Source organism: Theropithecus gelada, chromosome 15 (genome assembly GCF_003255815.1).
Source record: "Theropithecus gelada isolate Dixy chromosome 15, Tgel_1.0, whole genome shotgun sequence".
NCBI lineage: Eukaryota > Metazoa > Chordata > Mammalia > Primates > Cercopithecidae > Theropithecus > Theropithecus gelada.
In genome coordinates this window covers 47642344-47666836 of record NC_037683.1, presented here as the reverse complement: position 1 = coordinate 47666836, position 24493 = coordinate 47642344, and the positions used below count along the sequence as shown (strand labels likewise).

Below are 24493 nucleotides of genomic sequence, written 5' to 3'. Positions count from 1 at the left end.
TTTTATTTTTTTTGAGACGGAGTCTCGCTGTGTCGCCCAGGCTGGAGTGCAGTGGCGCCATCTCGGCTCACTGCAAGCTCCGCCTCCCGGGTTCACGCCATTCTCCCGCCTCAGCCTCCGAGTAGCTGGGACTACAGGCGCTCGCCACCACGCCCGGCTAGTTTTTGTATTTTTAGTAGAGACGGGGTTTCACCATGTTAGCCAGGATGGTCTCGATCTCCTGACCTCGTGATCCACCCGCCTCGGCCTCCCAAAGTGCTGGGATTACAGGCTTGAGCCACCGCGCCCGGCCTATTTTGTCTTTTCAAGACGGAGTCTTGCTCTGTCACTCAGGCTGGAGTGCAGTGGTGCAATCCCAGCTCACTGCAACCTCCGCCTCCTGGGTTCAAGCTATTCTCCTGCCTCAGCCTCCCAAGTAACTGGGATTACAGGCACGCACCACCATGCCCAGCTAATTTTTTGTATTTTAAGTAGAGATGGGGTTTCACCAAGTTGACCAGGCTGGTCTTGGCCTCCCAAAGTGCTGGGACTACAGGTGTGAGCCACTGCGCCCAGCCTATTTTCTGTTTTTGAGACAGGGTCTCACTCTGTCATCCAGGCCAAAGTGCAGTAGCACAATCATGGCTCACTGCAGCCTCAACCTCCCGGGCTCAAGCAATCCTCTCACCTCAGCCTCCCAAGTAGCTGGCACTAAAGGTGCCTAGCTAATTTTTAGATGTTTTTGTAGAGACAGGGTCTCACTACTATGTTGCCCAGGCTGGTCCCCAACTCCTGGGATCAAGCAATCCTCCTGCCTCAGCCTCCCAAAGTGCTGGGATTACAGGCATCAGCCACTGTGCCCAACCCAAAGATATGTTTCTAAGACAGGAAAAAGCATGTTTGCAAACTAGTGGAGTTGAGGATAAATGTTTATACAGATAGGTCTGTAGGTGAAGATGGAACATGAGGGAGTTCGGAAGACCTCTATCTCTTTAAAGCAGGAGTCCAGCTCCATAGCTGAGACTGGGACAAGGAAGCTGGAGGGAAGGAGGTGTGAAACAGTTGATGCATTTGGGATAGGTAAATCATTAATAACGATAATAGCAATTAACACTTAATAGCACTATGTGCCAAGGTGGTATCTAAATGTCATATATGTATATTTCCTTATTTAATCTCATAACAACCCTATGTGATAAGCACTATTGTATTCCTGTTTTATGGATAAGACCACTAAGACACAGAGCAGTAACTTGCTAGTAAGTGGCAGACCAGAATTGAAACGCAGGCAGACTGGTACCAGAGTCCATGCTCTCAACCACTATACTATACTGTAAGTTGCAGATGGAGAGAAATGTCTGACCTGGCAGTGTTCCTAAACCAGGCCAAAGCAGGATTAAATAACTACCCAGGGAATTAGATATATTTAGTACTGACTGAGGCTTCTTGTCCACACTAGATTCTCCCAGCAACATCCTGAGCCTACTCTTCCTCTGTCTTCACCGGATCAGCTCCCAGGGGGTAAGGCTAGGGACTCCCATTTCTCTAATCCCACTCCACATAGCAGGCTGAGTAGAGGCTCATCAAATAGGTAGAAACTTTATTTCCTAAATCCCTCCCTGGACCTCTTTCAGAAGGCAGTTCAGATGCATTGCAGGTAGAAGGCAGAGTAAGCCCTTATTGAGCAACGCGAAACTTGGCAGAGGCCCCACACCTGTCACTCTTCACAGCAGTCCCTTCCCACATGCTAGAGGGAAGGGAAAGCATGACAGGGAAGTCCACTTCTGTGGACTCAAACCTTGATGGGGATTTGCACAGTCACAGGGCTTCTCAGAAAAGGCACAAGCATCCCAGACATTCAGGCCTGGAGAACAGGCTGGCTCAGCAGGTCTTCACGATCGGGTGTCTCGAGCCCTTCTTCGGGAACGAGGGCCACAGCTGGAGCTGGGCATGGAACCCAGGCCAGGGGGTGCCCCTGGGGGTTGGTAGCCACACTCATTGGGGTCCAGGGGGTCCCGGCTGAGCAGTACCCACACTGCAGGCACATGGCGGCGCACTGTGAGGGGGTCTAGCCCTGTGTCAGGTGAGGCTGGGACCCAGCTGTCCTCAGTCTGCAGGAAACGTAGCTTCGTGAGCTGGTGCAGGCCTGGGACCCTCCGCTTGACAATCTCAGCGCAGCTGACAGCCTTTCCTGCAGCCCTGCCAGAACCTGAGAACACCACATGCCGTGCACTGCCGCCCTCCAACCGACCCAGAGCCAGTCCCAGAAGGTTGCGAATTTTGCTGCCATCTCGGACCCGCATCTCAAGGGTATCAGGAGGTAGCTGGGGCATTGGGGAAGGCGCTGGGAGCTCTACAGAGCCAGCTTTCCGGTAGTGCTCCATCCTGCTTGCTGTCTTGAATGTGACTCTCGCTGCCCACTGCAGGGAAGCATCAGATGAGTGCTAAGCAATATGTCCCAAGTCACTGTCCACCATCCCCTATCTCCATTCAGGATATGGCCCTGCTCCCCGTTCCAGACTTCCCAGAAACAGGATCATGTCCCCTCGTCCTTAGCATCTTGTGACAAGGGCCATGCCTGCCGCCGTCCGGGAAAGGGCTGTACCCCATACACTCCGTTCCTCTACAAGGGCCATAACACCCCCACCTCCAATCCTGGAGTCCCAGAGGCACGACCAAACTCCCCAAACACTGAGCTCTTTGGGATAGTGCCAGGCCCCCTTATCCCAAACTCTCCCGGACTGGGGCCTAGCCCCCCTTATCCTGGACTCCTTGGAACAGGGCCTGGAACCCTCACCCCAGATTAATACCAATAGAGAGCGCTCCTCACAAGGACAGGGACAAGGCCCTTAGCCCCAGGCCCCCCCGGGAAACAGCCAAGAACTCTTACCCAGTGCTGCCCCCAAACAGAACTCAGCCCCTCTCCCAGAGATTACCAGGGTCGATCCATATCAACCCAGGTCACTCAGAAACTCGGGGGCAGAGGCTCGACTCGGAGGGCTGCTCAGGCTATTCCAAGACAGCCTTGGCCGTTTCCATAGCCACGGTCGCTTCCAGGGTCCTGCTGGCCGCTGCAGCCAAGCAGCAGGCGTCCTCCCACCCTCCGAGTATCCCTCTGCCCGCCCGGTTCCGGCTCTCACCGAATCCGCCTCACGCACGATCCGGAGCCAAGATGGCGCACGGGCCCGGAGTGCGCTAAGGCCGCGGGGCCGCGCACGCCCCGAGGGGGCGGGGCATGAGGGGCGGGGCATGAGGGACTGGACCGTAGGCATCTCCGCCCGGGAAACCCGCCGGCCAGGGCGCCCCGGACCAGTCCCAGTGGATGTGGGAAAACGAGCGCAGCCTCCGCTGTTACGCCCGGAAGGAGGCAGGGTAGTTCCCTGCCGTAGAAAGGAGCGGCCGTCAGGGAACTCCTGCGTCTTAAGGAGGGGGATCTAGACTTTAGAAGATGGGAGGGCTGGTGTTAGCTGTTGAGCAAAGCGGGAGCAGTGGGTTTCACAGTGGGTGCGAACAAAGGCGTCAGTTTGGAGTGGCTGCTGTTGCACGGGCAAGAGCCTTAGTTACCGACTTCTGAACTTCGACCTCATCCTGTGGGCGCTGGCAGACCACGGAGGTTCTCCAGGGGCCAGTCGAACCAGATCTTGTGAAGGGAGCCCAGGAGGGAGTGATGGGGAAATCGGGCCGCAGCCCCTGACGACACCTGCCACGGAGTCTGGGGGCTGAGGGGGCGGGGGTGCCCACGGAGCCTAGTATGGTGCCTGGCGTATGACCGGCGCTCAAATATTTGTTAAATGATTTGTTACATTAATGAACCAGAGAAATCGCAGTGGGAATGGAAAAAAGATTAAGTTGGGAGATACTAGTAGGTAGGTTCAGTGACGAGCTGGCCACTGTGTGGACAGAGAAGTAGGAAATTCCGAGCTAGGATGACTCCCAGATTTCAGAGCGGTTTGGACACGCTGAATTTGAGGTGCCGGAGAGGTCGCACAGGCAGGGCGGCCAGCGGGCCGTTGGAAAAAGGGTCTGGAGCCAGAGCACTCCCTGAGACCACAAGGGGGCAGCAAACATTTGGTGGAGTACGGTGCCAATCTGTTTCTCAACATGCTTGCCGCAGCGCCCCTTCTTCCCCAATTCTCCTCCCCAGGACCAAAACTTCCTGCATCCAAACTTCTTAGGCTGCCCTTCTCGGCTAGTGGTAGCAGGTAGCCTCCCAAGAGAGAAATTTAAAGGCCTTTGCACATGCTGCTCCCTTGGCTCTGAAAGTCCCTGGATATCACTCACCAGGTCCCTTCAGTCCCTTTTTTCTTCTGTGTCCACCTGATAGGACCGCCCTTTTCCTGTACTGTCTATCCTGCTAGCCTGTGCAGGGCAGGGATTAGGTGAGCCCTATCTACTCCCATCATCTGATATTTGGAGGTCTCTTCTTAGTAAATATGGGATAAACGAATATCCTAGTCACACAATCAAATGAGAGCCTTCATCTTGAGAGCTCTACACCTGTCAGAAAGCCAAACCAGGATGAGTTTAGTTCCCAGTCCAACGATTAGGCAGGTTGCCACTTCTGCCCCCCACCACCCCCATCCTAGACCAAGAAGCTAGCACACTCCTCCAGTCATCTCTATGGTTTATTGTCACTGGAATAAGAACACTGATGGGGGGGAGGGTGGGTGTTGCAAACTGCAAACCTCAGGTCACCTGACCTCCAACTTTAGAGCTCCACCTGAGTAGAGAGGTGGGCCTTGAATCCAATAAATACAAAGCTTCCTCTGCCTTGTAACAAAGACAGGTTGGCATAGGGCCCTGGAGCCTGACTGCCCAGGCCCACCTTGGGATGGGGAGCAGCTGTCATTCCTCTGCTGGCTTCACTTGCTTGGCAGCCTCTAGCTGGCAAAGTAGCTCATCCCACTGCACAAATTGCTTGGATAGAAGCATTGTCTGGTTGTAGGTCAAGGTGAGAATAGGAGTCTGAGTGAGGAAGTGCATGGAAAGTGGGGAACAGGCAAACATAGGTGGGTGGGATAGGATGAGAGAACGCTAGAGGTGGAACAAAAGGACAGGGCTTAGGGACAGCACCCATTAGGGTCCTAGTTGAGCAGAAAGGATACAGTCTTGTTGTATTCCTCCAGGAGAGCCTTGGACTCCTCAGTGATCTCCACACACTGGTCCTGTAGGGCCAAAGTGTAGCACAGAAAGGAGCCTGGCAAAGCCCACATCTTCCACTAAACTTCCTGCCTTATCAGGGACTCCCACTCCCCATGGAGCCTAAAAAAAAGATGATGCTTAACCCCAAAGCCAAAGGAGCAAATGGCTATGGGAGCACTTGCAGGCTCCAGGATGGGTGCCCTAACAGCAGTCCAAAGACTGATGGGAAAGGGAGTGGCCATACATTAAGTAAACATTCCCCCTAGTATATGTCTCCTCTTCTGTCCTTATTTCTGAACTCTCTTTGAACTTTACACTAGGGCCTGGGAATAGTGAAAAAAGAGCTCCTCTACCCACAGTCAAGGACATACAATCCCCAGGAATTCTTGGGTACCTCCCAGCCTCAACCTTATAGTGTCTCAGTAAAGTCCTGCTCTGGGAGGCAGAAGGTTTGGACATGAACCTAGGCAAGTCCCTCTACCTCCCTGGGGCACATGCAAGATAAAGGATAAACCTCAAAGTTTCTTCTGAGCTTACAACAGAAGGGCCTGAAGCTGCTTCCCCAGGTGGCATGAGTGGGGATGAGGTGCTGTGCCACCTCTATCTTCCCTTCTAGTCCTCTCCCCTCCCATACCTGCTGCTGAATGTGGATCTGGGCCAAGTGCTGCAGACGGGCGGCATGCTCAGGAACGGCTGTAAAACACAACGCACACTGCTGGATGATGCTTGTGCCCTCCCCCGGGACTGCTCAATAGTCTATTAGGTCTTTGGCAGGATTAGAGTATTGAGTGGAGAAGCTAAACAAATGCCAGACTTCATTGACTGCTGCAGCTGGAGGTGGCGGTGGGGGCTCCCTGCCCACTCCAGTCTTACTCCAGTACCCATAGGGAAGGGGAAGATACATGTCCTAAGGAGAAGACAAAACCTTGGGGTTCCCAGTGTTGCTCCCTACCACCACCCCAGTGCTATAAGCAGGACCAGGTAAAGAGAGCTTTGGCTATCATAGGACCTGGCCCTTTGCTCTCAGCCCAGTGGGGCCAGGTCTGCCTGGTCTAGGGAACAGGGAGCCTGAAGATGGATGCCAGGTCCCTAAGCTGGAATCCAACAGCCCGAGGGTTGGCCACCATGCTGGGCTCAAAGCTTAAGGCTGTCAGATATTCAGCAGGCAGCTGATCAGGAGTAGGGAGGGGGAGCTGGGAAAAATACCTCCAGAGACAGACAAGATGGATATCTGGATTCAATTAAAGCCACTGTCTGCTTGTCAAAGTCCAGGCCCAGGGACTGTCTCAGCAGTGCAGCAAAAAGAATTCACATACATTCACGGACCTGGCAGAGACTCTGATAGTAAAATCTGGGTTCTGCAGCACCTTGAAGGAGAGATGCTTGGGGGTAGGTAGAAGGTAGAAGGAATTCTCAGAGCTGGGGACTGCTAGAACTTAGGCTAGTGTTCTCAGGCCCAAATTGTCTGAGGTCCTAAAACTGGGCTCTCTACCCTGGTAATTTTAATTCATGGATGTGGCAAGTACCTCAGGGTGAGGATAAAGATAAGGAACAGGCCAGGCACAGTAGCTTACACCTATAATCCCAGCACTCTGGGAAGCCGAGGCGGGTGGATCACATGGGGCCAGGAATTTGAGACTAGCCTGGCCAACATGGTGAAACCCCATCTCTACTAAAAATAGCTGGGTGTGGTGGCACACACCTGTAATCCTAGCTACTTGGGAGGCTGAAGTGGGAGGTTTGTTTGAACCGGGAGGCAGAGGTTGCAGTGAGTCAAGATCATGCCACTGCACTCCAGCCTGGGTGACAGAGTAAGACTCTGTCCAAAAAAAAAGAAAAAGAAAAAAAGATAAGGAACAGACCCAACCCGAATCCACATAACCTGAAACACAGGAAAGTCCTGCCCATCCATCCACCTACCTCCCCAACCAGAGTAGGGAAGCTACAACCCCAGAGAGATACCTTTGATGTGAGCACTGTCCAGCATGGGCACCAAGGCATTCACCTGCTCCAGGAGTGCAACCTGGGAGAGGATAAACTGCTCCTCTAAAGCAAAAATGGACAAGATAGTTGCAGTGAAGAAAACATTGCTACTCAGCCCATGTAAGGGCCTGAGGACCTGGCAAGGGAGATGGCTAGGCCCTAGAGCTTTGGACAGTGACTCTGTCCACTACCCCCTTCTCTAGGTGCACATTTCCATCCTGCCCCCAACTCTCCTGGATGCCTCAGGTCTGACCCATCTGAGCCTAAGGAGCTTCTCAATTTCTCCAAATCCCACCTTTCTCCAAGGTTTAACTTTAAGGCCTCTTTTTCTAGCCTCCTATCAACAAACTCAGGGAGCACCTCTTACGCCACAGGATACAAAGTACTTCAGACTTGGATCCCCACACCCAAGGGTCCCTGGGAAGGTCTAAAAGAGGAGATATTGGCAGACTATGCCAGGCAGGTTCTGCTCAGGGGCTCTCAGAGGTATAGACAATTATATGCTGGAGGATTGCTGGGACAGTAATGGAAGAGTCCAGTGAGGAAAGCAGGATCTGGGCTAGGCCCTATATGCACAGGGGATTTTAATGCACTGAAATCCACAGAGTGAGAAGGTTATTCAAGAGAGATGACTGTTATGTGCAAATGCTTAGAGGCAGGAATGCTTGTCAATTAGTAGATGAGAAAGAATTCCATTAGCTGAACTGGAGCAGGGAGAGCACAGGAAACAGAGTTGGATGGGAAGGTAGACCCGGCAGACTGAAAGGTTGTGAATGGCAGACTATGGAATTAGGAATTTATCCTAACAAGGCAGAAGACACTGAGGTTCCAAAGTAGGCCAAGTGACATGCTGGAAACATGTTTTTGTGAAGGTGAGACTGAACCACATGCAGGAAGGGAAAGATTAGGGTCGACAGTATGATTTAGGAGACTGTGCAACCATTCATGTGCAAGTGGATGTACAATTCCTGAGGCAGTGCCACAGGGAGGGATGGAGAGGCTGGACTCAAGAGTCAGTGCAGGAGAATATCTAAACTTGGTGCTTGAGCCATGGCAATTGATCAAGAGCCCTTTGGGAACTCTGACGGCCCTTTTAGCAGGAGTGGCCCATCCTTACCCAGTCCTCAGTGCTGCATTGCACTGATCAGTCTCCTGGGAGACTGATCTCCCATCTGGGTTATAAGCTCAGGTCCCTGAAGCAGAGACCCTGTCTCCCCTAGCTCTGGCTGTACACACGAGGGCAGGGACTTTCTGGTTCACCAGTGTATGCCTCCTCACCTAGGAAAAAACCTGGATCAGAGTAGATGATCATTATACATCTTTTGGATGAATAACAAAGCTCAGAAAACCCTAGCTTATAGAATGGCTGACTGATTAGCAGACATTGCCAAGGCAATAGTTCCTGCCTAGAACTCTGAAACTGCAGAGCTTTCTCACATGAAAGAAAGATGTTGAAACTCATGCCAGTACTCTCTCTTTTCTTTAATGGCAATGCTCTCTGCCCCTATCCTTTCCTAGAAGCTCCTCTGTCTAGTCAGCAGAAGTGAGGAAGGTTCTGGAGGAAAATCCAAGAGGCAGGCTATTGATAGAACACTGGACTAGCTCCCACTATGGCTGGCACCATGGCCTGCAGCTGGCCCAGAGGTATACTGTACTCAATGTCTACTAGAGGATCCACTGGATCCTCAACCCAGAACCAGGCCACAATTCCAGAGAGCAGCATCCAGGGGTTGTATCCATCAGGAGACTGGATGGGGAGGCCATCTCTGTGCTTAACCTCCCCAGTGACCCATATCCTCAGATGCATGTACACATGTAGTCCAGCATTACCTGCTAAGATGAATTGCAGCTTAGAAGCATCAGGTATGGCAATGCGGTCGATGTACTCCGGATCCAGGTACTTGATCAGATCTTCAACTAGAAAAGTAGTGAGATGGGAAATGGAATAGGGTTGGGCAGTAGAACACTGCCTTATGAAGGATGTTTGACAAGTGGTCAGCCTTGAGGAGAGCCTTCAATGAGGAGCTGATACCCAACAGTGCTGCTTGAGCAGGGCTCCACCAGGCTCCCTATCCCCACTTCCCTATCTCTCCACTCTCTTCTCTTGAGGTCTCTTCTGACATCAAGCTTCAGAGCTGAAAACACAATTGCCACCACCACTCTGGGCCCTCAGCATTCTCACTGACCTATCCTTATCAAGGGTAGAAGGCCTCTTTTCTCCTAGATGTCAACAAGACAAGCCAGAGCTTTGTCTAATTTCTAGTTACTAAGCAGGTTACTAGCTCTGACATAACCAGGCTCTCAGTGTCTAATTTGTTTCCTGCCTCTTAACTTTGCCTGGGAAATCCCATACCCTTTCTACCCTCCTTCACCAAGAGAAGCTTTCAGGTAGAGCTCTTACCTCAAAACTAAGGACACTGTCATGGGCTTGAAGTTTAGCCACAAGGTAGAAAAGCACACCCCAATTTACCAATCGAATTGGGTGCAGGTAAATGTCCTCATAATCTTTCTATCCCCAAAGGGCTATTCCAGTGACTTAATGAACTGAAAGGCTAGGGCCAGGTCCCAGGAAGCCTAGGGATGGGATGTCAGGCAAGCAGGCACATCATGGAAGCACTTACTCTTTTTGTAGAGAATCTTCACCCTCTCCCTCTTGCTGGCAATGTTCCCCAAAGCCACCTGCACCTTGACCAGGCCGTCAGCCACCTGTAAGGGAAGTGGTGGTTAATTCCAAGATATACTACCTGGCTCAAGGCTTGGAAGAGTTAAATAACCCTCATTCTCCTAGACTGTCAAACCTGAATCCCAGTAATCTAGGTTGGCCTCCCTTCTCTAACATTAAAAGAGATGCAGCCCCACCTTCCAGGAATCCTCAAAGTGGAGACAGAGAATCATGTACTCCTTGGGGAGTTTCAAGTCTGATGGGGAAGATAATGAACTATTTTAGAGTCTATGGAATATATAGTATACACAATATATTTTCTGGTTCCTAAGCCCTGGGTTTGGGCATGAGAAATGCAAGCATCCTCATTCAAGCCTTCATGACCTCTAGATTGGCTGGCCTACCTCTAGCCCTATCCCCTCCACATCAAATTTAGTGTGAGAGATGGAAGAGTCCAAACAACTGGGATCCCAATGATGGTACAATCACTGACTTAGGGAATACAGAAGAGAATCAGGTTAGGGGAGAAAAAGAGTACAGTTAAGAGCATACAGATTGAGTTTGAGATGACTATTGGATAACCAAGTGGAAAAATCCAGTAGACAACTGGACATGAAAGTCTGGTTCTCAGAACAGAAATCTGGACCAGAGATATACATTTGAGACATATTGACATGTAAATAGTAATTGACACCATGGAAGCGAGTAAGCCTACCTAACGTTTAGGGGTAGAATGTAAAGAATCCCAATATTAAAGGGTCAAATAGAGGAGGAGACTAAGGAAGTGACTGCACTCACCCAGTTTTTAGAGTAGAGGATGAGGAATGCCAGGGAGCAGGCAAATAACACTGAGAAGCAGTAGTTAAGAGGTAGAAGGAAAACCAGGAGGGTCAGTGTCATTGATTCCAAAGGAAGAGAATGTTTGAGAAGTTAGTTCTGAAATGGGAGCACAGTCTGCTAGTGACAACTAATTCCTCATTCAGTGTATAAACAGACATCATTACCTTGGACGCACTTAGATCCAGGACATGCCTGACACGCAATTAGAAGTTCTTCAGTAAAAGGTCTTCCCATAGTAGAAAGGTGAGGCGAGAGCACCTGAGCTTCGTAGTTGTCAAAATTCTGTCACTGGTATAAAGCAGTGCTAGTCCACATCTGAACCCCAGTACCCAATCTCTTCCCTTCCTAATCCTGGTCCTTTCAGACCTCACCTCTCACCCTTTGGAGCTTTCCTTATCCACCTCTGCTCTGCCTCCTCATGGGTCCCATGGACCTCTTCCTGCACAATTCATTTAGCAATTAATTACGCAGGGCTCCATGACGGGACTTCCTATCGTGGACTTCAGCTTTTATTGAAACTCTCATTAGTCAGCTTCTCGAGTGTGTCAGGTCTCCCCAACTACAGCCCGCGAGGGCAAGGGTGGAGTCTCAGCCACAGTAGGTACCGAGCCCACTCTCAGGCTGGCTTAACCACCCGCAGTGCCCCCTATGACAATGGACCCCGAGGGTCCAATCAGCTCTGGGAGGTTCCAGACCTTTGTTATTTCAAAGGCCGGGCTGCGGAGAACAGGACTGGAGCGGTTGCATCCCGAGGGCCGGGACAGTGGACCGCTCTTGCTCTGTTCCAGAAAGGGACCACCGGACCAGACTACTTACCTTCCGCGAGCCGCGCGCCCCGCCCGGCCCGTACACCCAGCGTTCCAGCTCTTCCACTCGGGCCTGCAGCCGCTGCACGTCAGTCAGACCCGCCATCTCCACTAACGACCCACTTCAGCCGGGAAACGGCCAGAGGGTGGGACGTCCGTCCAAATAGGAAGGCTAGCCAATCCGAGTGCACGAGCAGCCCTTTATGCAGGAAGTGACGTCATGATTCAGCCCTTCAGTACCCGAATTTACTGCTTGGAGCTGTGAAAAGCTGATTACCTTGGCAACGGCTCTGTACCAGCCCTCCCCGGCTTCCAGCGCCTGGTTGTCAAGACAACCTTTGCTTTTCGGGTGCCAAAGAGCTTTCCCCACTCCATTCCCTGAGTTTGCACGTGTTCCAGGGTAGGTCCATTCCCATAGATACATCATTAGAAGGCTCCGTGAGTTACCATAAACTTTTGGAGTCTTCTAACGTTCAGTTGATTAAGTAACTTGCCCAAGGTCACCCAGCACTATAGGGACAGAAATGGGACTTGAACTCAGGTTGTCTGATTCAAGAGACGGAGCTCTTCTATTCTCACGGAACTTTGCTATTCTGCCTTCCCCTCTGAAAGGCCCTGGCCCAAGGCAGCCCATGTTCCACATCATTCCTCCCCACCTCCCATACCCAAACAAGAAAGGAGGCATCAGAGAGGGAGGGATCACAGCTTTATTGTCTAGATGTGACCTGAGGGATGTCTCTTTCACAGTACCCCAACCCAACCTTTCACTTGGCTCCTGAAGAGAAGCAAGGCTGACTCAAAGGGGTAGGGTTCTAGAGATGACATTGACAGAGGGGACACATGAGGAGATGATAGTGGTTACTGGAGGAAGAACACTTTAGTAGATGCTGCTGGAATTGGCCGGGGAGGAGGTGCCCTCCCTTTACAGTGAGGTAGGTGTAACATCAAAAGAAACTTTGGTTTTAAGTCTACATGGCATGGGAGGTATGGTCCCCTCCCAGGGCTGGGTCCCAGAGTGGGCAGCCGGAAAGAATCAAAGCAGGGGGACTCTTCCCCACTCAGCAATGGGGCTGGGACTCTTAGTTTCAAGTAGGACCTCTTAGGGGAAGGTGCTGGAAGGGGGCCCTGTAGAGGGTGGGGGTGCAGGGTTGGTTGGACCCTGGGAAGCTGGCACAGGCTGGCGGCGGGCAAAGAGGACACCTGGCAAAGGGGTGAGGAGATGGTAGAGGGCAAAAACAAGCAGGAGGGGGTAGGATATGGAAACAGAAAAGGGGAACAAAAGTAAGTGTTCTGGTTGCTAGAACACTACACACGTACCCCTGCCACAAACCAATGAGGACAAGCTCCTTGGGTCAGTAAGAGACTCCATTGCTAATGTAGATACCCTCAAACAGGTAAACAATAATATTTATGCTGATACATAGGCCCATGACAAGGCAGACATCCCCTGGTACTCATGCCAGAGAGGTCATGCCTTGGATCCCATGCCATGTAGGCACCCCCTTTAACCCATGCCAGTCTAGCAATCCCCTGAACCCCACGTTACCCATGCAAGTTTAGATATCCCTGAACTTCATGCTAGTAGAGGAAGTCTAAAATCCCCATGCCAGCCTAAATACCCCTGACCCCATGCCAGTGTAGACAGCCTGCAGTACCCATACCAGTGTAGACCACCCCGTTGATCTCTAGGGCCATGTTGATACTGCTGATGCCACTGCCTGCCAGATTAAGAGGCCCATCCAGCCGCTCTTCTGTCCAGGAGGGGGCAGAGGAATCACATTTTGGAGAATCAGACTTCAGACTTATTAATAGAATTTCCCCCCTCCATCCCTGTAGACAGCCCCCATTCCACTTCAGCCCCACACGTATACTCACACAATTGTCTATAAAGGAATCTGTCTGCCCCGTCTCTAACACCTATCAGGTGATGGGTCAATCCTCCCTCAGTGTACAGTCCCGAAGCCCCCTCACAACAAACCCCTCCTCACCCCTCAGGGGAACCTTGCCACGGGGCAGGAAACTGGGGGGCATGCCAGGTCGAGGTGGGTCCATGGGCCCCATCAGCACAGCTCTCTTTTCTGGGGGCTCCTCTGGTGCCAGTTTCTCCCGTGTAGGTCCCCATGCCAGGCCCACAGGCAGTGCCAGGCGAGGGGTTGGAATTCCACTCTCCTCTGGAAGAACAGGTTATTCAGCTCCCCTGGCCAAACCAACCCATCTCTGCATTTGGTTCTCCCCCAGGCCTGGGACCAAAAGAGGTAACTCAAGCTCATGTACCAATCTCTCATCCTTCATTCCATCTATCTTCCCATCCAGAGCCTCAGTCTGGAAGCGCTGAAGCTTTTCTCTAGAGCCCAAAGGATCAATGTACATGTCTAGAGAATTTGGGGGTTGTTTTCAACTGTTAGTTATTAAATAATCCAGGTCACAAGAGGCACAAACTATATGCAAATAGGAGCACTGGGTGGACAGGTGTGGAATGGAGCTGCTGTGATTAAAAGACCTTTTCCTGGCTGGGCGCGGTGGCTAAGCCTGTAATCCCAACACTTTGGGAGGCCGAGGCGAGCGGATCACGTGGTCAGGAGATCGAGACCATCCTGGCTAACATGGTGAAACCCCATCTCTACTAAAAATACAAAGAAAAAAAAAAAAATTAGCCGGGCGTGGTGGCGGGCGCCTGTAGTCCCAGCTACTCGGGAGGCTGAGGCAGGAGAATCGTTTGAACCCGGGAGGCGGAGGTTGCGGTGAGCTGAGATCGCGCCACTGCACTCCAGCCTGGGCGACGGAACGAGACGCCGTCTCAAAAAAAAAAAAAAAAAAAAAAAAAAAGGACCTTTTCCTGAACTTCAGCCCCCACACCTCAGTAACCCATACCCCAAAGCGCTCATTTGACCGCAAACCTCAGGACCCCTAAACCTTTGTGACCCCCAAACTTCAGAGGCCCGTCAGACCTTACTGCTCCCAGACCTCAGTCCCCACATTTTAATGGTTGCTATATCTTAGCGCCCACCTAAACCTCAGAGACCCTTAAACCTCCACCATTCTCCCCTCGCACCTTTCTTAATAGGGCTTGGACTCAACTGAGCGCATGCGTGCGCTGGCAGGCCGGAGGCGGAACCCTGGGCGGGGCCGGGGCTGGATGGGGTCGCCCGAGGGGCGGGGCCGGCACCCAAGGCAGGGCCCAGAGCGCCCCGAGGGGGCGGCCCTGCCAAGCCAAAGAGTGGAGTAGCGGTGTAAGCCTGGCGACGGCCTTCGCGCCGATTGCTGTCTATGGCGGCCTGGAGCTCCCCTGGGGAGCTGAGCGCTCGAGTCTCGCACTCGTACGGGTACAAGTACTTCATGTACCTAGGGGCGGACAGTGGGCGGTGAGTGTGTGGGAGTGTCTGGGCCCAGCTGGTCAAGTCCCACACCCGGACGCCCGCCCGGGGACCCTCCCCTCCCCGCCCCAGCCCGACCCCGTGCCCCCTTCCCTTCCGCTAGTGCCCCTGGCCTCACTGGGTGCGTAGAGTGAAGGCGGCCGAGGTGATGGTGGTGGGTAGGCTGAGGCCGCGCGTGACTTCCCGCCACACTTTGCGGTTGATGACTTCCACCAGGCCGCCCTTGGCGGTCACCAGACGAAACAGAGCGTACAGGTCCAGCACCTGCTTCGCCATGATGGGCACGCGGTTCACTGGCGTCCCTGGTGGGGAGCGGGCTGCAGTCAGGACACTGAGACTAAGACCCTGTCTACAGCATCCCCGGGGACTGATACGGGGCGGGAGCCCCGGGGAGGGCGGGAAAGAGGGAGACTTGGTCAGAGCCCACGGAACCCCAGGGCCTCTATTTTAGCAGGAAGGACAGGAGGCTAGCACAGGGATGGGCAAAGTTCTGTAAAAGGCCAGATGGCTAAATGATCTCTGTCACAACTACTCAACGCTGTCATTGTAGCCTAAAGGCGGCCATAGAGAATACCTAAAGGAATGGATGCGGCTGTGTTCCAATAATATAGACTCTGAAATTCGAATTTCACCAGTCTGGAGATGTTATTCATCTTTTAATTTTGTCCCCCAACTATTTAAATAAGTAAAAACCATTCTTATCTTGCAGGCAGCTGGGTTTGGCCTGCAAACTTTAGTTTGCTGTCCCCTGGGGTAGACCGCAGGAAGGACTTCCGGACAGTGCTGAAGAGCCGGCCTCCCCTAAGCAGCAGCCCCCGGGTGGCTGCCCAAGGCTGGGGGATGACGGGCGGGAGAAGAATCATCTCCCGCCTCGGGCCGCCGACTCCGCAGCCCGCGCCGCCCCCGCCGGCCAGTCCTGACAAAGGGGCCTGTCTGCGCTGAGCGATGGGCCCCAGTTAATTCCTTACCGATCCCGTCCCCTTCCGCCGCGCCTTTGGACCCGAACAATTAGCTGCGGCCTGATTAATGGGGGAAAATTATCGGCCCCGCGGGACCCCCTCCCCCTGCAACTGGAGCGGTGGGAGGCAGGGACCGAAGGGAGGCAGAGCTAGTGGGGAGGGGCGGGCAGGCAATGCTGAGATCGGTTCACACCCGCTACCCCAGTGGAGGGGAGGCCTCGAGGAAGGGCCAGAGAGGGGACACTGGAACCAGAATGGGCCTCCCTGGGAACCAAAAGGACTTAGGGCCCTACTGAGGGTCCCAGGGAAGCAAGGGACCCGAAAGGGGTGCTGGGGCTAGGGCGAGGGCCGGGGGCGGGAAGTGGGCCAGCAGCTGCACTAAAAGGGGGGGGGGCGGACAGTGCAGCCAGTTAATTAGCGGCTTATCAGGTTGCGCTCTGAGTGAGTTAATTAGCTTTGTAGAGAGAGATAATGAGTCAGTGTTCCGTCCCATGAATCTGGGGAGAAGCTGAAGTGATGGACTGCCACCCACCCTGATGCCCTCCTAGACCCTTCTTGCGTTCTCCTCCAGCTCTGACATTCCTGGAAAGGAATTTCTCCTCCTGCACAGCCTCAACTCACATAGTGCACAGCCTCAACTCACATAGTCCCCAGCCCGCCCCTTGGGAAGTCCTTCCTCCAGTCTAATCCTAGTCCTTCCTGCTGTAGAGCACATGAGGTGCAACCTGCCTTAATCAAGGGAAAACAGGGAAGACATGACTGAAGGAAGGACCCTTGACAGAGAACCAAGGCATTTTCAGCCCTCTGATTCTGGGACCCTCCCACCCCAGGCCAGCCTCCCATCAGTTCCCCCTCCCACCCTCCCAATTGATCCCACACTCATTAACCTGCCAGTGGGCTGGCCGCTAATTAATCCTGGGGTGGAGGAGGGGGGCAGGGTCAGAGGTTAAAGACGCTATTGAGGGCCCAAAGGACAGGTGCTGCCAAGCTCAGGCCTCTGCAGGGAGAACCCAACCGGGTTTCCTCAAACGTGGTAAGGGGGCAATTCCAGGGCCCTTCCCCCATGTCATGCCACTCACCCCTCTTTTGCATGAAGCTAAACAGGTCATCCAGAAATTCCTTCCTCTTGGGGTCTGCATCGAGCTCATACAGCTGGGGAAGGATTGGGGTCATTCTACAGCTCTGCTGACCCCCCTCCCTCCCTAGACCCCAATTCAGGTTGTACCCTGAACAAGGGTCCCTAGCTGAAGGAGTCAGTAGGATCTCAATGTGGACTCCCTGGCATTAGCATTAGGCTCTCTCCGCCTAGGGGCGGGCAGGGGTGCCTTTTCTAGTACATACAGAGACTGGTACTGGTAGTGGTGCCCTCGGCCATTCAAACCACCCATCTAGGGAGTAAGGGAAGAGAGGAACAGGATGGAGCTTGGAGGCTCAGCCTGCCCTCTGGGGCCCAGTCTTCCCCCACCCTCATGGGAAATTTAGAGTCCCAGGAAGGAAGCTAGGCTGGGGTTGTATTCCAGACTGAGGAGACAAACATATATCTGATGCTCTGATTCATTCATGCAAGGACTTCATGCTGTTCACATCCCTGTATGCCAGGGCTGGGGGTGAGTGAATGGCAGAGACGCTTCTAACCCACCCCTCAGGCAGGGTGATGCTCAGAAGCTCCTGGGTTGACACCCAGTGCCCTTCAGCTCATCTTCTGGTCTGATTTCCTTTCAGAGGCAGTTACCCTACCTACTACGGAAGCTGCTAGAGAGGCAGTGGCCCTGTGGGGTCAGAGTTTGAAGGATCCACAGACCAGCTCAACTCTTCCTGGTAATCTGGAGTCCCACCTCCTATATCAACTCCTGAATACCAGCCAAGGGAACCACCCCTAGAGTCACTGACCCAGAGTAACAGTCCTTGAGTAACACCTATAGATAATATTCTGTCATATCATCCCCATAAGAATCCTCAGAATAAAAAACAAACAAAATACCCATGAGTAATAAGCCCCAGATCCACCTTTAGAGCCACATTCCCACAAAAACTGAGCCCTAAGTCTTAGATGGATACCCACAAATAATACATACACTCTCCAAGTAATAACCCCTAGAATTATACCTAGGAGAAACAGTCTCTAGAGCCATATATCCAGAACAGAGCCCTGAGTAACACTCAGTTTTACACCAATGCCAGAATACTACTCACAGATTAACACTTTTCGAATATACCCAGACCAACATCCTACAAGTTAACACCACCAGAATGGCACACCTGGAGTCACAGCCCTGTGTAACACCTTCGTAGTGACAGCCTTGAGTAGTGTCCTTAGAATAACACCCAGAGGGGTTCTCCAGGGAGAAAGAACCTCAGATTAAGGCCCTGTGAATGAAGTCTTGTCATTCTGAGTTGCAGAGGAGCCCTATAGTCATACTGTGGCTGTAGTGGCTATCACAGGCTGGGAACTATCATCCATGGAACTCAGGCCAGGGAGAAGATTTGCATGGGGCTGGGGTTAGGGGGATGTGACAGGAAAGAAAGGAGAGGTATATCAACCTGCCAAGGGAGTGATAACCTCCATTCTGCTTCCGAAGACAGAGGAAGCAACTGGGACACCCCCACTGGTCCCCGGAATATGACCTTGTGACTTGATGTGTGAGAAGGTAGGTAGGGTGGTAGGTAGGAATCCCCAGCCCCCAGACTGCCTTCCCTACACCTGGCTGGGCATGGTGGCTCATGCCTGTAATCTCAGCACTTTGGGAAGCTGAGGTGGGAGGATCACTTGAGCTCAAGAGTTCAAGACCAGCCTGGGCAATACAAGGAGACCCTGTCTTTTTTTTTTTTTTTTTTTTTTTTTTGAGACAGAGACTCGCTCTGTCGCCCAGGCTGGAGTGCAGTGGCCGGATCTCAGCTCACTGCAAGCTCCGCCTCCCAGGTTCACGCCATTCTCCTGCCTCAGCCTCCCGAGTAGCTGGGACTACAGGCGCCCGCCACCTCGCCCGGCTAGTTTTTTGTATTTTTTTAGTAGAGACGGGGTTTCACCGTGTCAGCCAGGATGGTCTCGATCTCCTGACCTCGTGATCCGCCCGTCTCAGCCTCCCAAAGTGCTGGGATTACAGGCTTGAGCCACCGCGCCCGGCCCAGACCCTGTCTTTACAAAAGAAATTTTAAAAAATTAGCCAGGCATCTGTCTTTCCCTCCCTGTCACTATCCTCCAATCTTCCCTCTGTCTTTCTCTAGGTCTCCGTGTCTCTGTGTCTCTTTTCATCTTGCAGAGACTGCTATCACCTGGCTCTGCTTTCGCCAGAAGAGGGAGATAGGGGAGAGGGCCGGACATCGAGGGCGTAGGTCCTACCTGCTTGAATTGTTCCTCGTAGGTCCACTCGTGGGGATGGAGTCCAGGGGGCTGGCTAGAAGGTGAGCTAGGGCCCTGGGCCCCTGGATGGTTCTCCTCAGCTGCCTCCTCCTCTGCCCTGGCTTCCTCCCCCTCCTCCTCATCTTCAGCATCTTCCTCTTCCTCAGTCCCAACCTCCCCCAAGGCCCCCTCAGGGGCCTGCAGGGTCCGGTGGTCAGGCAGGGGAGGCCCGGGTGGCAGCAGCGAGCGTGAAGGGGCCAATGGCCCCACCCCCTGGGCCAGCCGAGCTGCCTGCTGCTTCTGCAGGGCCTCCATGACAGCTTCCAGGCGCAGTCCCCCAGCTGAAGGGGGCCCTGGTACCAGGCGGGACCCCGAGGAAAGGGCCGCCTGTGGGGGAGGGAATTATGGGTGCTGGGCCCTGCTGCCCCCATAGCCCCCAACACAGGGGGAGGTGGTCATGGATTCAGGGAAGTGCAGGAGTCACAAGGAAAGAGGCAGAAAGATGGCTTTCCCAGAGGTGAACAGAAACAGGACCAGACCCTGGGAATCAGAAATGGCCATTGACTGAGGACTGGAAGAGTGAGCAGATCAGAGAGGGTGACAGGGACCAAGAGACATCGGGAAATGGTGAAGGGAGGGAGAGAGAAAGAAAAGGAGAAGGGGGGATGTCCGACAGAGACAATGACAGGAAGATGTGAAAATAGAGATGGAACAGGGTGACAGGAGAGAAAGAAGTGGGGTGACACAGAGACTGAGAGGGACCAAGATGCAGAGAGGCAGAAATATCAGGCAGAGACAGGATAGAGAGACAGAGATGGAGAGAGATAGAATATTGGGTAGAGAGACAGGGAGGGTAAGAGAGGTAGAGGAGCAAGAGATAAAAGACCTAAGTGACAGGTAACTCAGAGACGGACAGAAACGGAGAGACAGAGGCGGAGATAGACAAATAGTGAGGCAGGTGTTGAGAGACAGGAAAAGACCAAGACAGCAGGAAGCAGACAGAAAAGAGAAATTAGAAAGAGATAGTGAAATAGAGAGGGACCGACTGAGACAGGACGGGGAAAACAGCCGGAGAGAGGGGCAGAGGACAGGGACCAAGGACTCGCCGGGATGGAGGGCGGTGGGGCAGAGCCTGGGACGGGCACGGATGGGCAGGAGGCGGCGGAGTCGCGACGCCCCGCTCCCTCGCTCCGGGGGCCCCGCGGCCGCACTCACCTGCCTGGCGTGGCCCGCTGCCCCCGGCGTCTCCACGGCGCTGCCTTTGCTCTGCCCGCCTCCCTGGCGGCCCTGGCCTCGGCTGGGTCCCCGCGGTGCGCTCCCGCCGCCCTGCGCTCCTCTGGCCGCTGTGCGCTCACTCGCCGCGTTGCTTGCGGCGGCCGCGGGGGCGGGACCCGAGCCGGACAGGGCGGGCGGGGCGCATGGGGAGAGGCCCCTGCCGACTCTGCCGCTCTCAGCCACCCAACAGGTGTCTCCCACCTTCCTTCCAGCCAGCTTCGGGGGCAGGGGGCGCTGGAGAGCTGCAGGGGAATCGTGCGAAAGTGAGGGCTCCACCGCCACCGGACTCTGGACCAGAGCCCCGCCCAGCCTCACAAGTCGTGCCCCGACACCCACACTCAGCACTGGGCTTCCACACACAAACAGCCGCGTCCACACACCAACGCACCTTGTCACAAGTTCAGGCGCACAGCTGCCCAGTCTCACACGTTCGGTGACATGGTCACCACAGTGCCAATGGCCTGGGCAGGCTGCGATCAGGAGGGGAATCCCTCTGCAAGATGCTTGGGTGTGCGTGGAGGGTCTGGTCAGAATAGAAGCTTCTCCCCTTGCCTTGACCACCCCTGCCCTGCCCACGCGCTGTCCCCAACTGCAGGCATGCTGCGGTTTGCACACATGCATGCACACGGTGGTGGACCCACAAGGATGCACTCACACACACTCAGAGGTCTTTAAGCTGACTGCACACTCAACGCATGCAGATACACAGCCACACACAGGTTTTGTCTCTTTTGACATTCTATTAGGGACATTTTCTTTTCTTTTCTTTTTCTTTTTTTTTTTGCGACAGAGTGTTACTCTGTCACCCAGGCTGGAGTGCAGTGGCGCAATCTGGGCTCACTGCAGCCTCTGCCTCCCAGGTTCAAGTGATTCTCCTGCCTCGGCCTCCTGAATAGCTGGGATTAGCTGGGATTACAGGCACCCAACACCAGGCCCGGCTAATTTTTCTCTTTTTAGTAGAGATGGGGTTTCACCATTTTGGCTAGGCTGGTCTTGAACTCCTGACCTCAAGTGATCCACCCACCTCAGCCACCCAAAGTGCTGGGAATACAGGCGTGAGCTACTGTGCTCAGCCTGTATTATGAAAATTTTGAAACACAGACAAGTGAATAGTGTAATGAACCTCTGGTACTCATCATAGGTTTGTTTCAACAGTGAACAGCACTTCGCCCATGTTCACACACATTCTCCACCCATGTGTGCCTGACTCCCACATGTGTATCTCCAGACCCCCTCAGCCCACTGCTTTACGCCCTCCCCCAAACTATTCCCAAGATGCTGAAATGCCGTTCCTTATTTGGGGGTTCTGAGTGGCAGCTTCTCAGAATTTCTGCTCTGAACAGCCTGAACCCCACTCCTCCCAGGCATCCTCATACTTCCTATTTCTTCCTGTGCCCAAGGGGACCACCTACCAAAGCGAGGTGAGGTGATGCCAAGTGTGTAAGTGAACAGCAGGTGTCTCTAGGGGTGACACCTGCATAGGTATGAAACTGTGGCACCAGGGACTGTCTTCTGACCTCACACCCAGAAGGCAGGAATCCTGACGTGACCTTTGTGTCCTCCCTCCTCCCTTGTCCTCCCCCAATCAGTCCACTTCTCTCAGCCTCAGCTTGCTCTGGCTCAAACCACCAGCTCTTCTGACCAGGATCCCATGGTGGGTGCCTCCTCCCTGCTCTCCCTGCCTCCAGCCACCACCCTTCTCTGCACCCTTCTATGCGCAGCTCCTACTGCAGCACTAAGTCCTGGTTCCCTATGGCCCATTCCTGGCCATGCTGAGGCTCAGCCCCATTCATACCTTTGGCTGCCCCAGTGTCCTCCACCTCAGATTTCAGACCTCTGAGCCCATCAGAACCCCCCAGCCTCCAGAAGCTCCTGTCGGTACTGATGCCTCCTCCCCCGTGGCTTTGTTTGGTGTGAGTATCCTGGGGCAGAGCCAAGCCTCCTCCTCTGCCCAACCCTCCCTGATGCTGGGAGGGGAGAATCAGTGAATGTGCCAGGCAGACAGACATGCCCCGGAAGTCTACTGGAAGACTGGAGAGCAGAGGGTAGCGATCCACAGAACCCTTGTGCCCTGCTTGCTCCCTTTCCCCCACCACAGCTTCCCCTGGCTGTTCAGAGAAGGTGCATGGACAAAGGTAGGTGGTCAGAGTCTTCCTGGAAAGGTAGGAATTGGCTTGGGGAAATTCCAGTTCTGAGTGTTTGGAGAGTGCTTTGTAGGGTTTGGGTTGACGGGCAAGGGACTGGGCAGTCACTCCCACAGCTCCCAAATCAATCAAGCGAAGTTAATCCACTTTTGGGGTCTGGGCCAGGAGGGCTACAACTGGGAAGGGCTGAGGGGAAGGAATATGCTTGACTGGGACTTGGTTTATCTCTCTTCGTCTGTGAAAAGGAAAGGCTGCCTCTCACACCCACAGTCTGGTCCTATACCTCACAGAGACAGAGACAGACCTAGACCTTCAGAGACCCATGCTTCATTCATCCAACACATATTTATTATTATTTTTATTTTTTTGCCAGGCACTGTTGGACACAGGAGCAAATAAAACAAAGTCCTTATTATAATGGTACAATTCTAAGTGGGGGAAATATACAGTGTGTCAGATAGTGATAAGCACCATGCAGAAAAATGTAGCTGCGTTGGGGGGAACAGAAGGGGGGCATTAGTTACCTATTGCTGTGTGACAAATCTCCCCATAATTTAGCAGCTTAAAACAAAAAACATTTATTTTCTCACAATTCTGTGGGTCTGGATGGTTCTGACTCTTTATCCTCTAAGGTGCTGTAGTAAAAAGGTTGGCCAGGGCTGCAGTCATCTGAAGGTTTGACTGGGACTGGAGGATCTACTTCCAAGATGGCTCTTAGCAGGGGGCCTGTTTCCCTGCAATGTGGGCCTCTCCATAGGATTGGTTGTATGTCCTCTCAACATGGCAGTTGGTTTCCCCCAGAATGATCCAAGAGAGACTCTTTAGGCAGCAATGCTTTTTATGGCCTAGTCCTAGAAGTCACACACTGTTATGTCTGCCACATTATTTGTGAAAGTACATAATTGAGTCTAGCCCACTCAAGGGGAAGGAATTTAGGCTTCACCTCTTGAAGGACAGAGCATCAAAAATTTTGTGAAGGTATTTAAAATCACCATGCAAGAGATAATATTATATAAGTGTTGAAGAACTCAGTGAGCAGGAATTGAAGGAGGGGAGGAAGACAGCTATGGCTATGTGGATACCTTGGGACGAGCACTGTGGTCAGAATAGCAGGTGCAAATATCCTGGGACAGAATTTTGCTTGATGTGTTGGAAGAAAAGCAAGGAGGCCACTGGGTCGGAATAGGGGGACTGAAGGGGTGAGCGGTTGGAATGTCTGATCAGAGGAAACGTGGGCCTTGGAGTAGGCCCTTGTAAGGAGTGAAAGGACAGAATGAGATGGAAAGCCATTGGATATGTCTCGGCAGAGAGTGAAAGTCTGACTGGCTGCTGCAAGGAGAACCCTCCACACAGGATGCATGTGTGATCAGTTAAGGGACCACTGCGATAGTCTATAGGCAACAGATGATGGTGTCTTAGACCAGGGTGGGGGCAGTGGAGGTGAGAAGACACGGTTAGAGTCTGGATATATTCTGCAGACAAAAACAGTATTTGATGATGGATCGCATCTGGGACATGAAACAGACGTGTCCAAAATGACTCTGGGCAGCTGGGTAAATGTAGGTGCCCTTAATTCAGAGAGTAAAGACTACAAGATGGTGGTGGTGTGGGGTTGGGAATTTGGTTTGCTTTGGATATCTCAAATCTGAGATACCTATTAGACAGTCAAGTGGAGATGTTGAGTAGAGATGAAGGCAGTAAGATTTCCAACTCCGGTGCTCAGGGAAGAGATTTAGGCTGAGACAGAAATTTAGAAGTCAAGATATATAGATGGTAAAGTCACAGAATCACCTGGGAAGGGGTGTAAACAGAGAAGAGGTTTGAGGACTAAGCCCAAGAAAGTCAGAGAATGAGGAGATAGGAATCCAGTAGCTGGGTGCAGTGGCTCACACCTGTAATCCCAGCACTTTGTAAGGCCAAGCGGGCAGATCACTTGAAGTCAGGAGTTTGAGACCAGCCTCGCCAATGTGGTGAAACTCTGTCTCTACT

At 53.0% G+C, this 24493-nt stretch overlaps 3 protein-coding genes across 9 annotated transcripts; all 3 read right to left on the bottom strand.

The window, feature by feature from the left end:
- Window positions 1-1558: 1558 nt before the first annotated feature.
- RPP25L (ribonuclease P/MRP subunit p25 like) lies at window positions 1559-3178 on the bottom strand. Of its 2 annotated transcripts, none has more exons than XM_025359515.1 (2): window positions 3120-3178; window positions 1559-2399 (listed from the first exon to the last, which is right to left on the bottom strand). In XM_025359515.1, the coding sequence occupies exon 2, from the start codon at window positions 2361-2363 to the stop codon at window positions 1872-1874; it is 492 nt and encodes a 163-aa protein (XP_025215300.1). In that variant the 5' UTR covers window positions 2364-2399; window positions 3120-3178; the 3' UTR covers window positions 1559-1871. The 2 variants fall into 2 exon arrangements, with proteins under 2 accessions (XP_025215300.1, XP_025215301.1); XM_025359516.1 differs by having other exon boundaries at window positions 2916-3169.
- A 1408-nt stretch (window positions 3179-4586) lies between these two features.
- DCTN3 (dynactin subunit 3) lies at window positions 4587-11577 on the bottom strand. 6 transcript variants are annotated; one of them, XM_025360254.1, is made up of 7 exons: window positions 11423-11577; window positions 9726-9810; window positions 8935-9021; window positions 7084-7167; window positions 5756-5814; window positions 5085-5241; window positions 4587-4914 (listed from the first exon to the last, which is right to left on the bottom strand). In XM_025360254.1, the coding sequence occupies exons 1-6, from the start codon at window positions 11516-11518 to the stop codon at window positions 5122-5124; spliced, it is 531 nt and encodes a 176-aa protein (XP_025216039.1). In that variant the 5' UTR covers window positions 11519-11577; the 3' UTR covers window positions 4587-4914; window positions 5085-5121. The 6 variants fall into 6 exon arrangements, 5 of the variants coding, with proteins under 5 accessions (XP_025216039.1, XP_025216038.1, XP_025216041.1 ...); XM_025360253.1 differs by having other exon boundaries at window positions 5085-5144; XM_025360256.1 differs by lacking the exon at window positions 5085-5241 and having other exon boundaries at window positions 4587-4944.
- Window positions 11578-12511: 934 nt separating this feature from the next.
- On the bottom strand, window positions 12512-19400 carry ARID3C (AT-rich interaction domain 3C). The gene is made up of 7 exons (XM_025360799.1): window positions 19086-19400; window positions 16825-16897; window positions 14905-15088; window positions 14465-14754; window positions 13401-13583; window positions 13074-13163; window positions 12512-12612 (listed from the first exon to the last, which is right to left on the bottom strand). Exons 1-7 carry the CDS (start codon window positions 19398-19400, stop codon window positions 12512-12514), a joined length of 1236 nt encoding a protein of 411 aa, XP_025216584.1.
- Between the last annotated feature and the right edge of the window lie 5093 nt (window positions 19401-24493).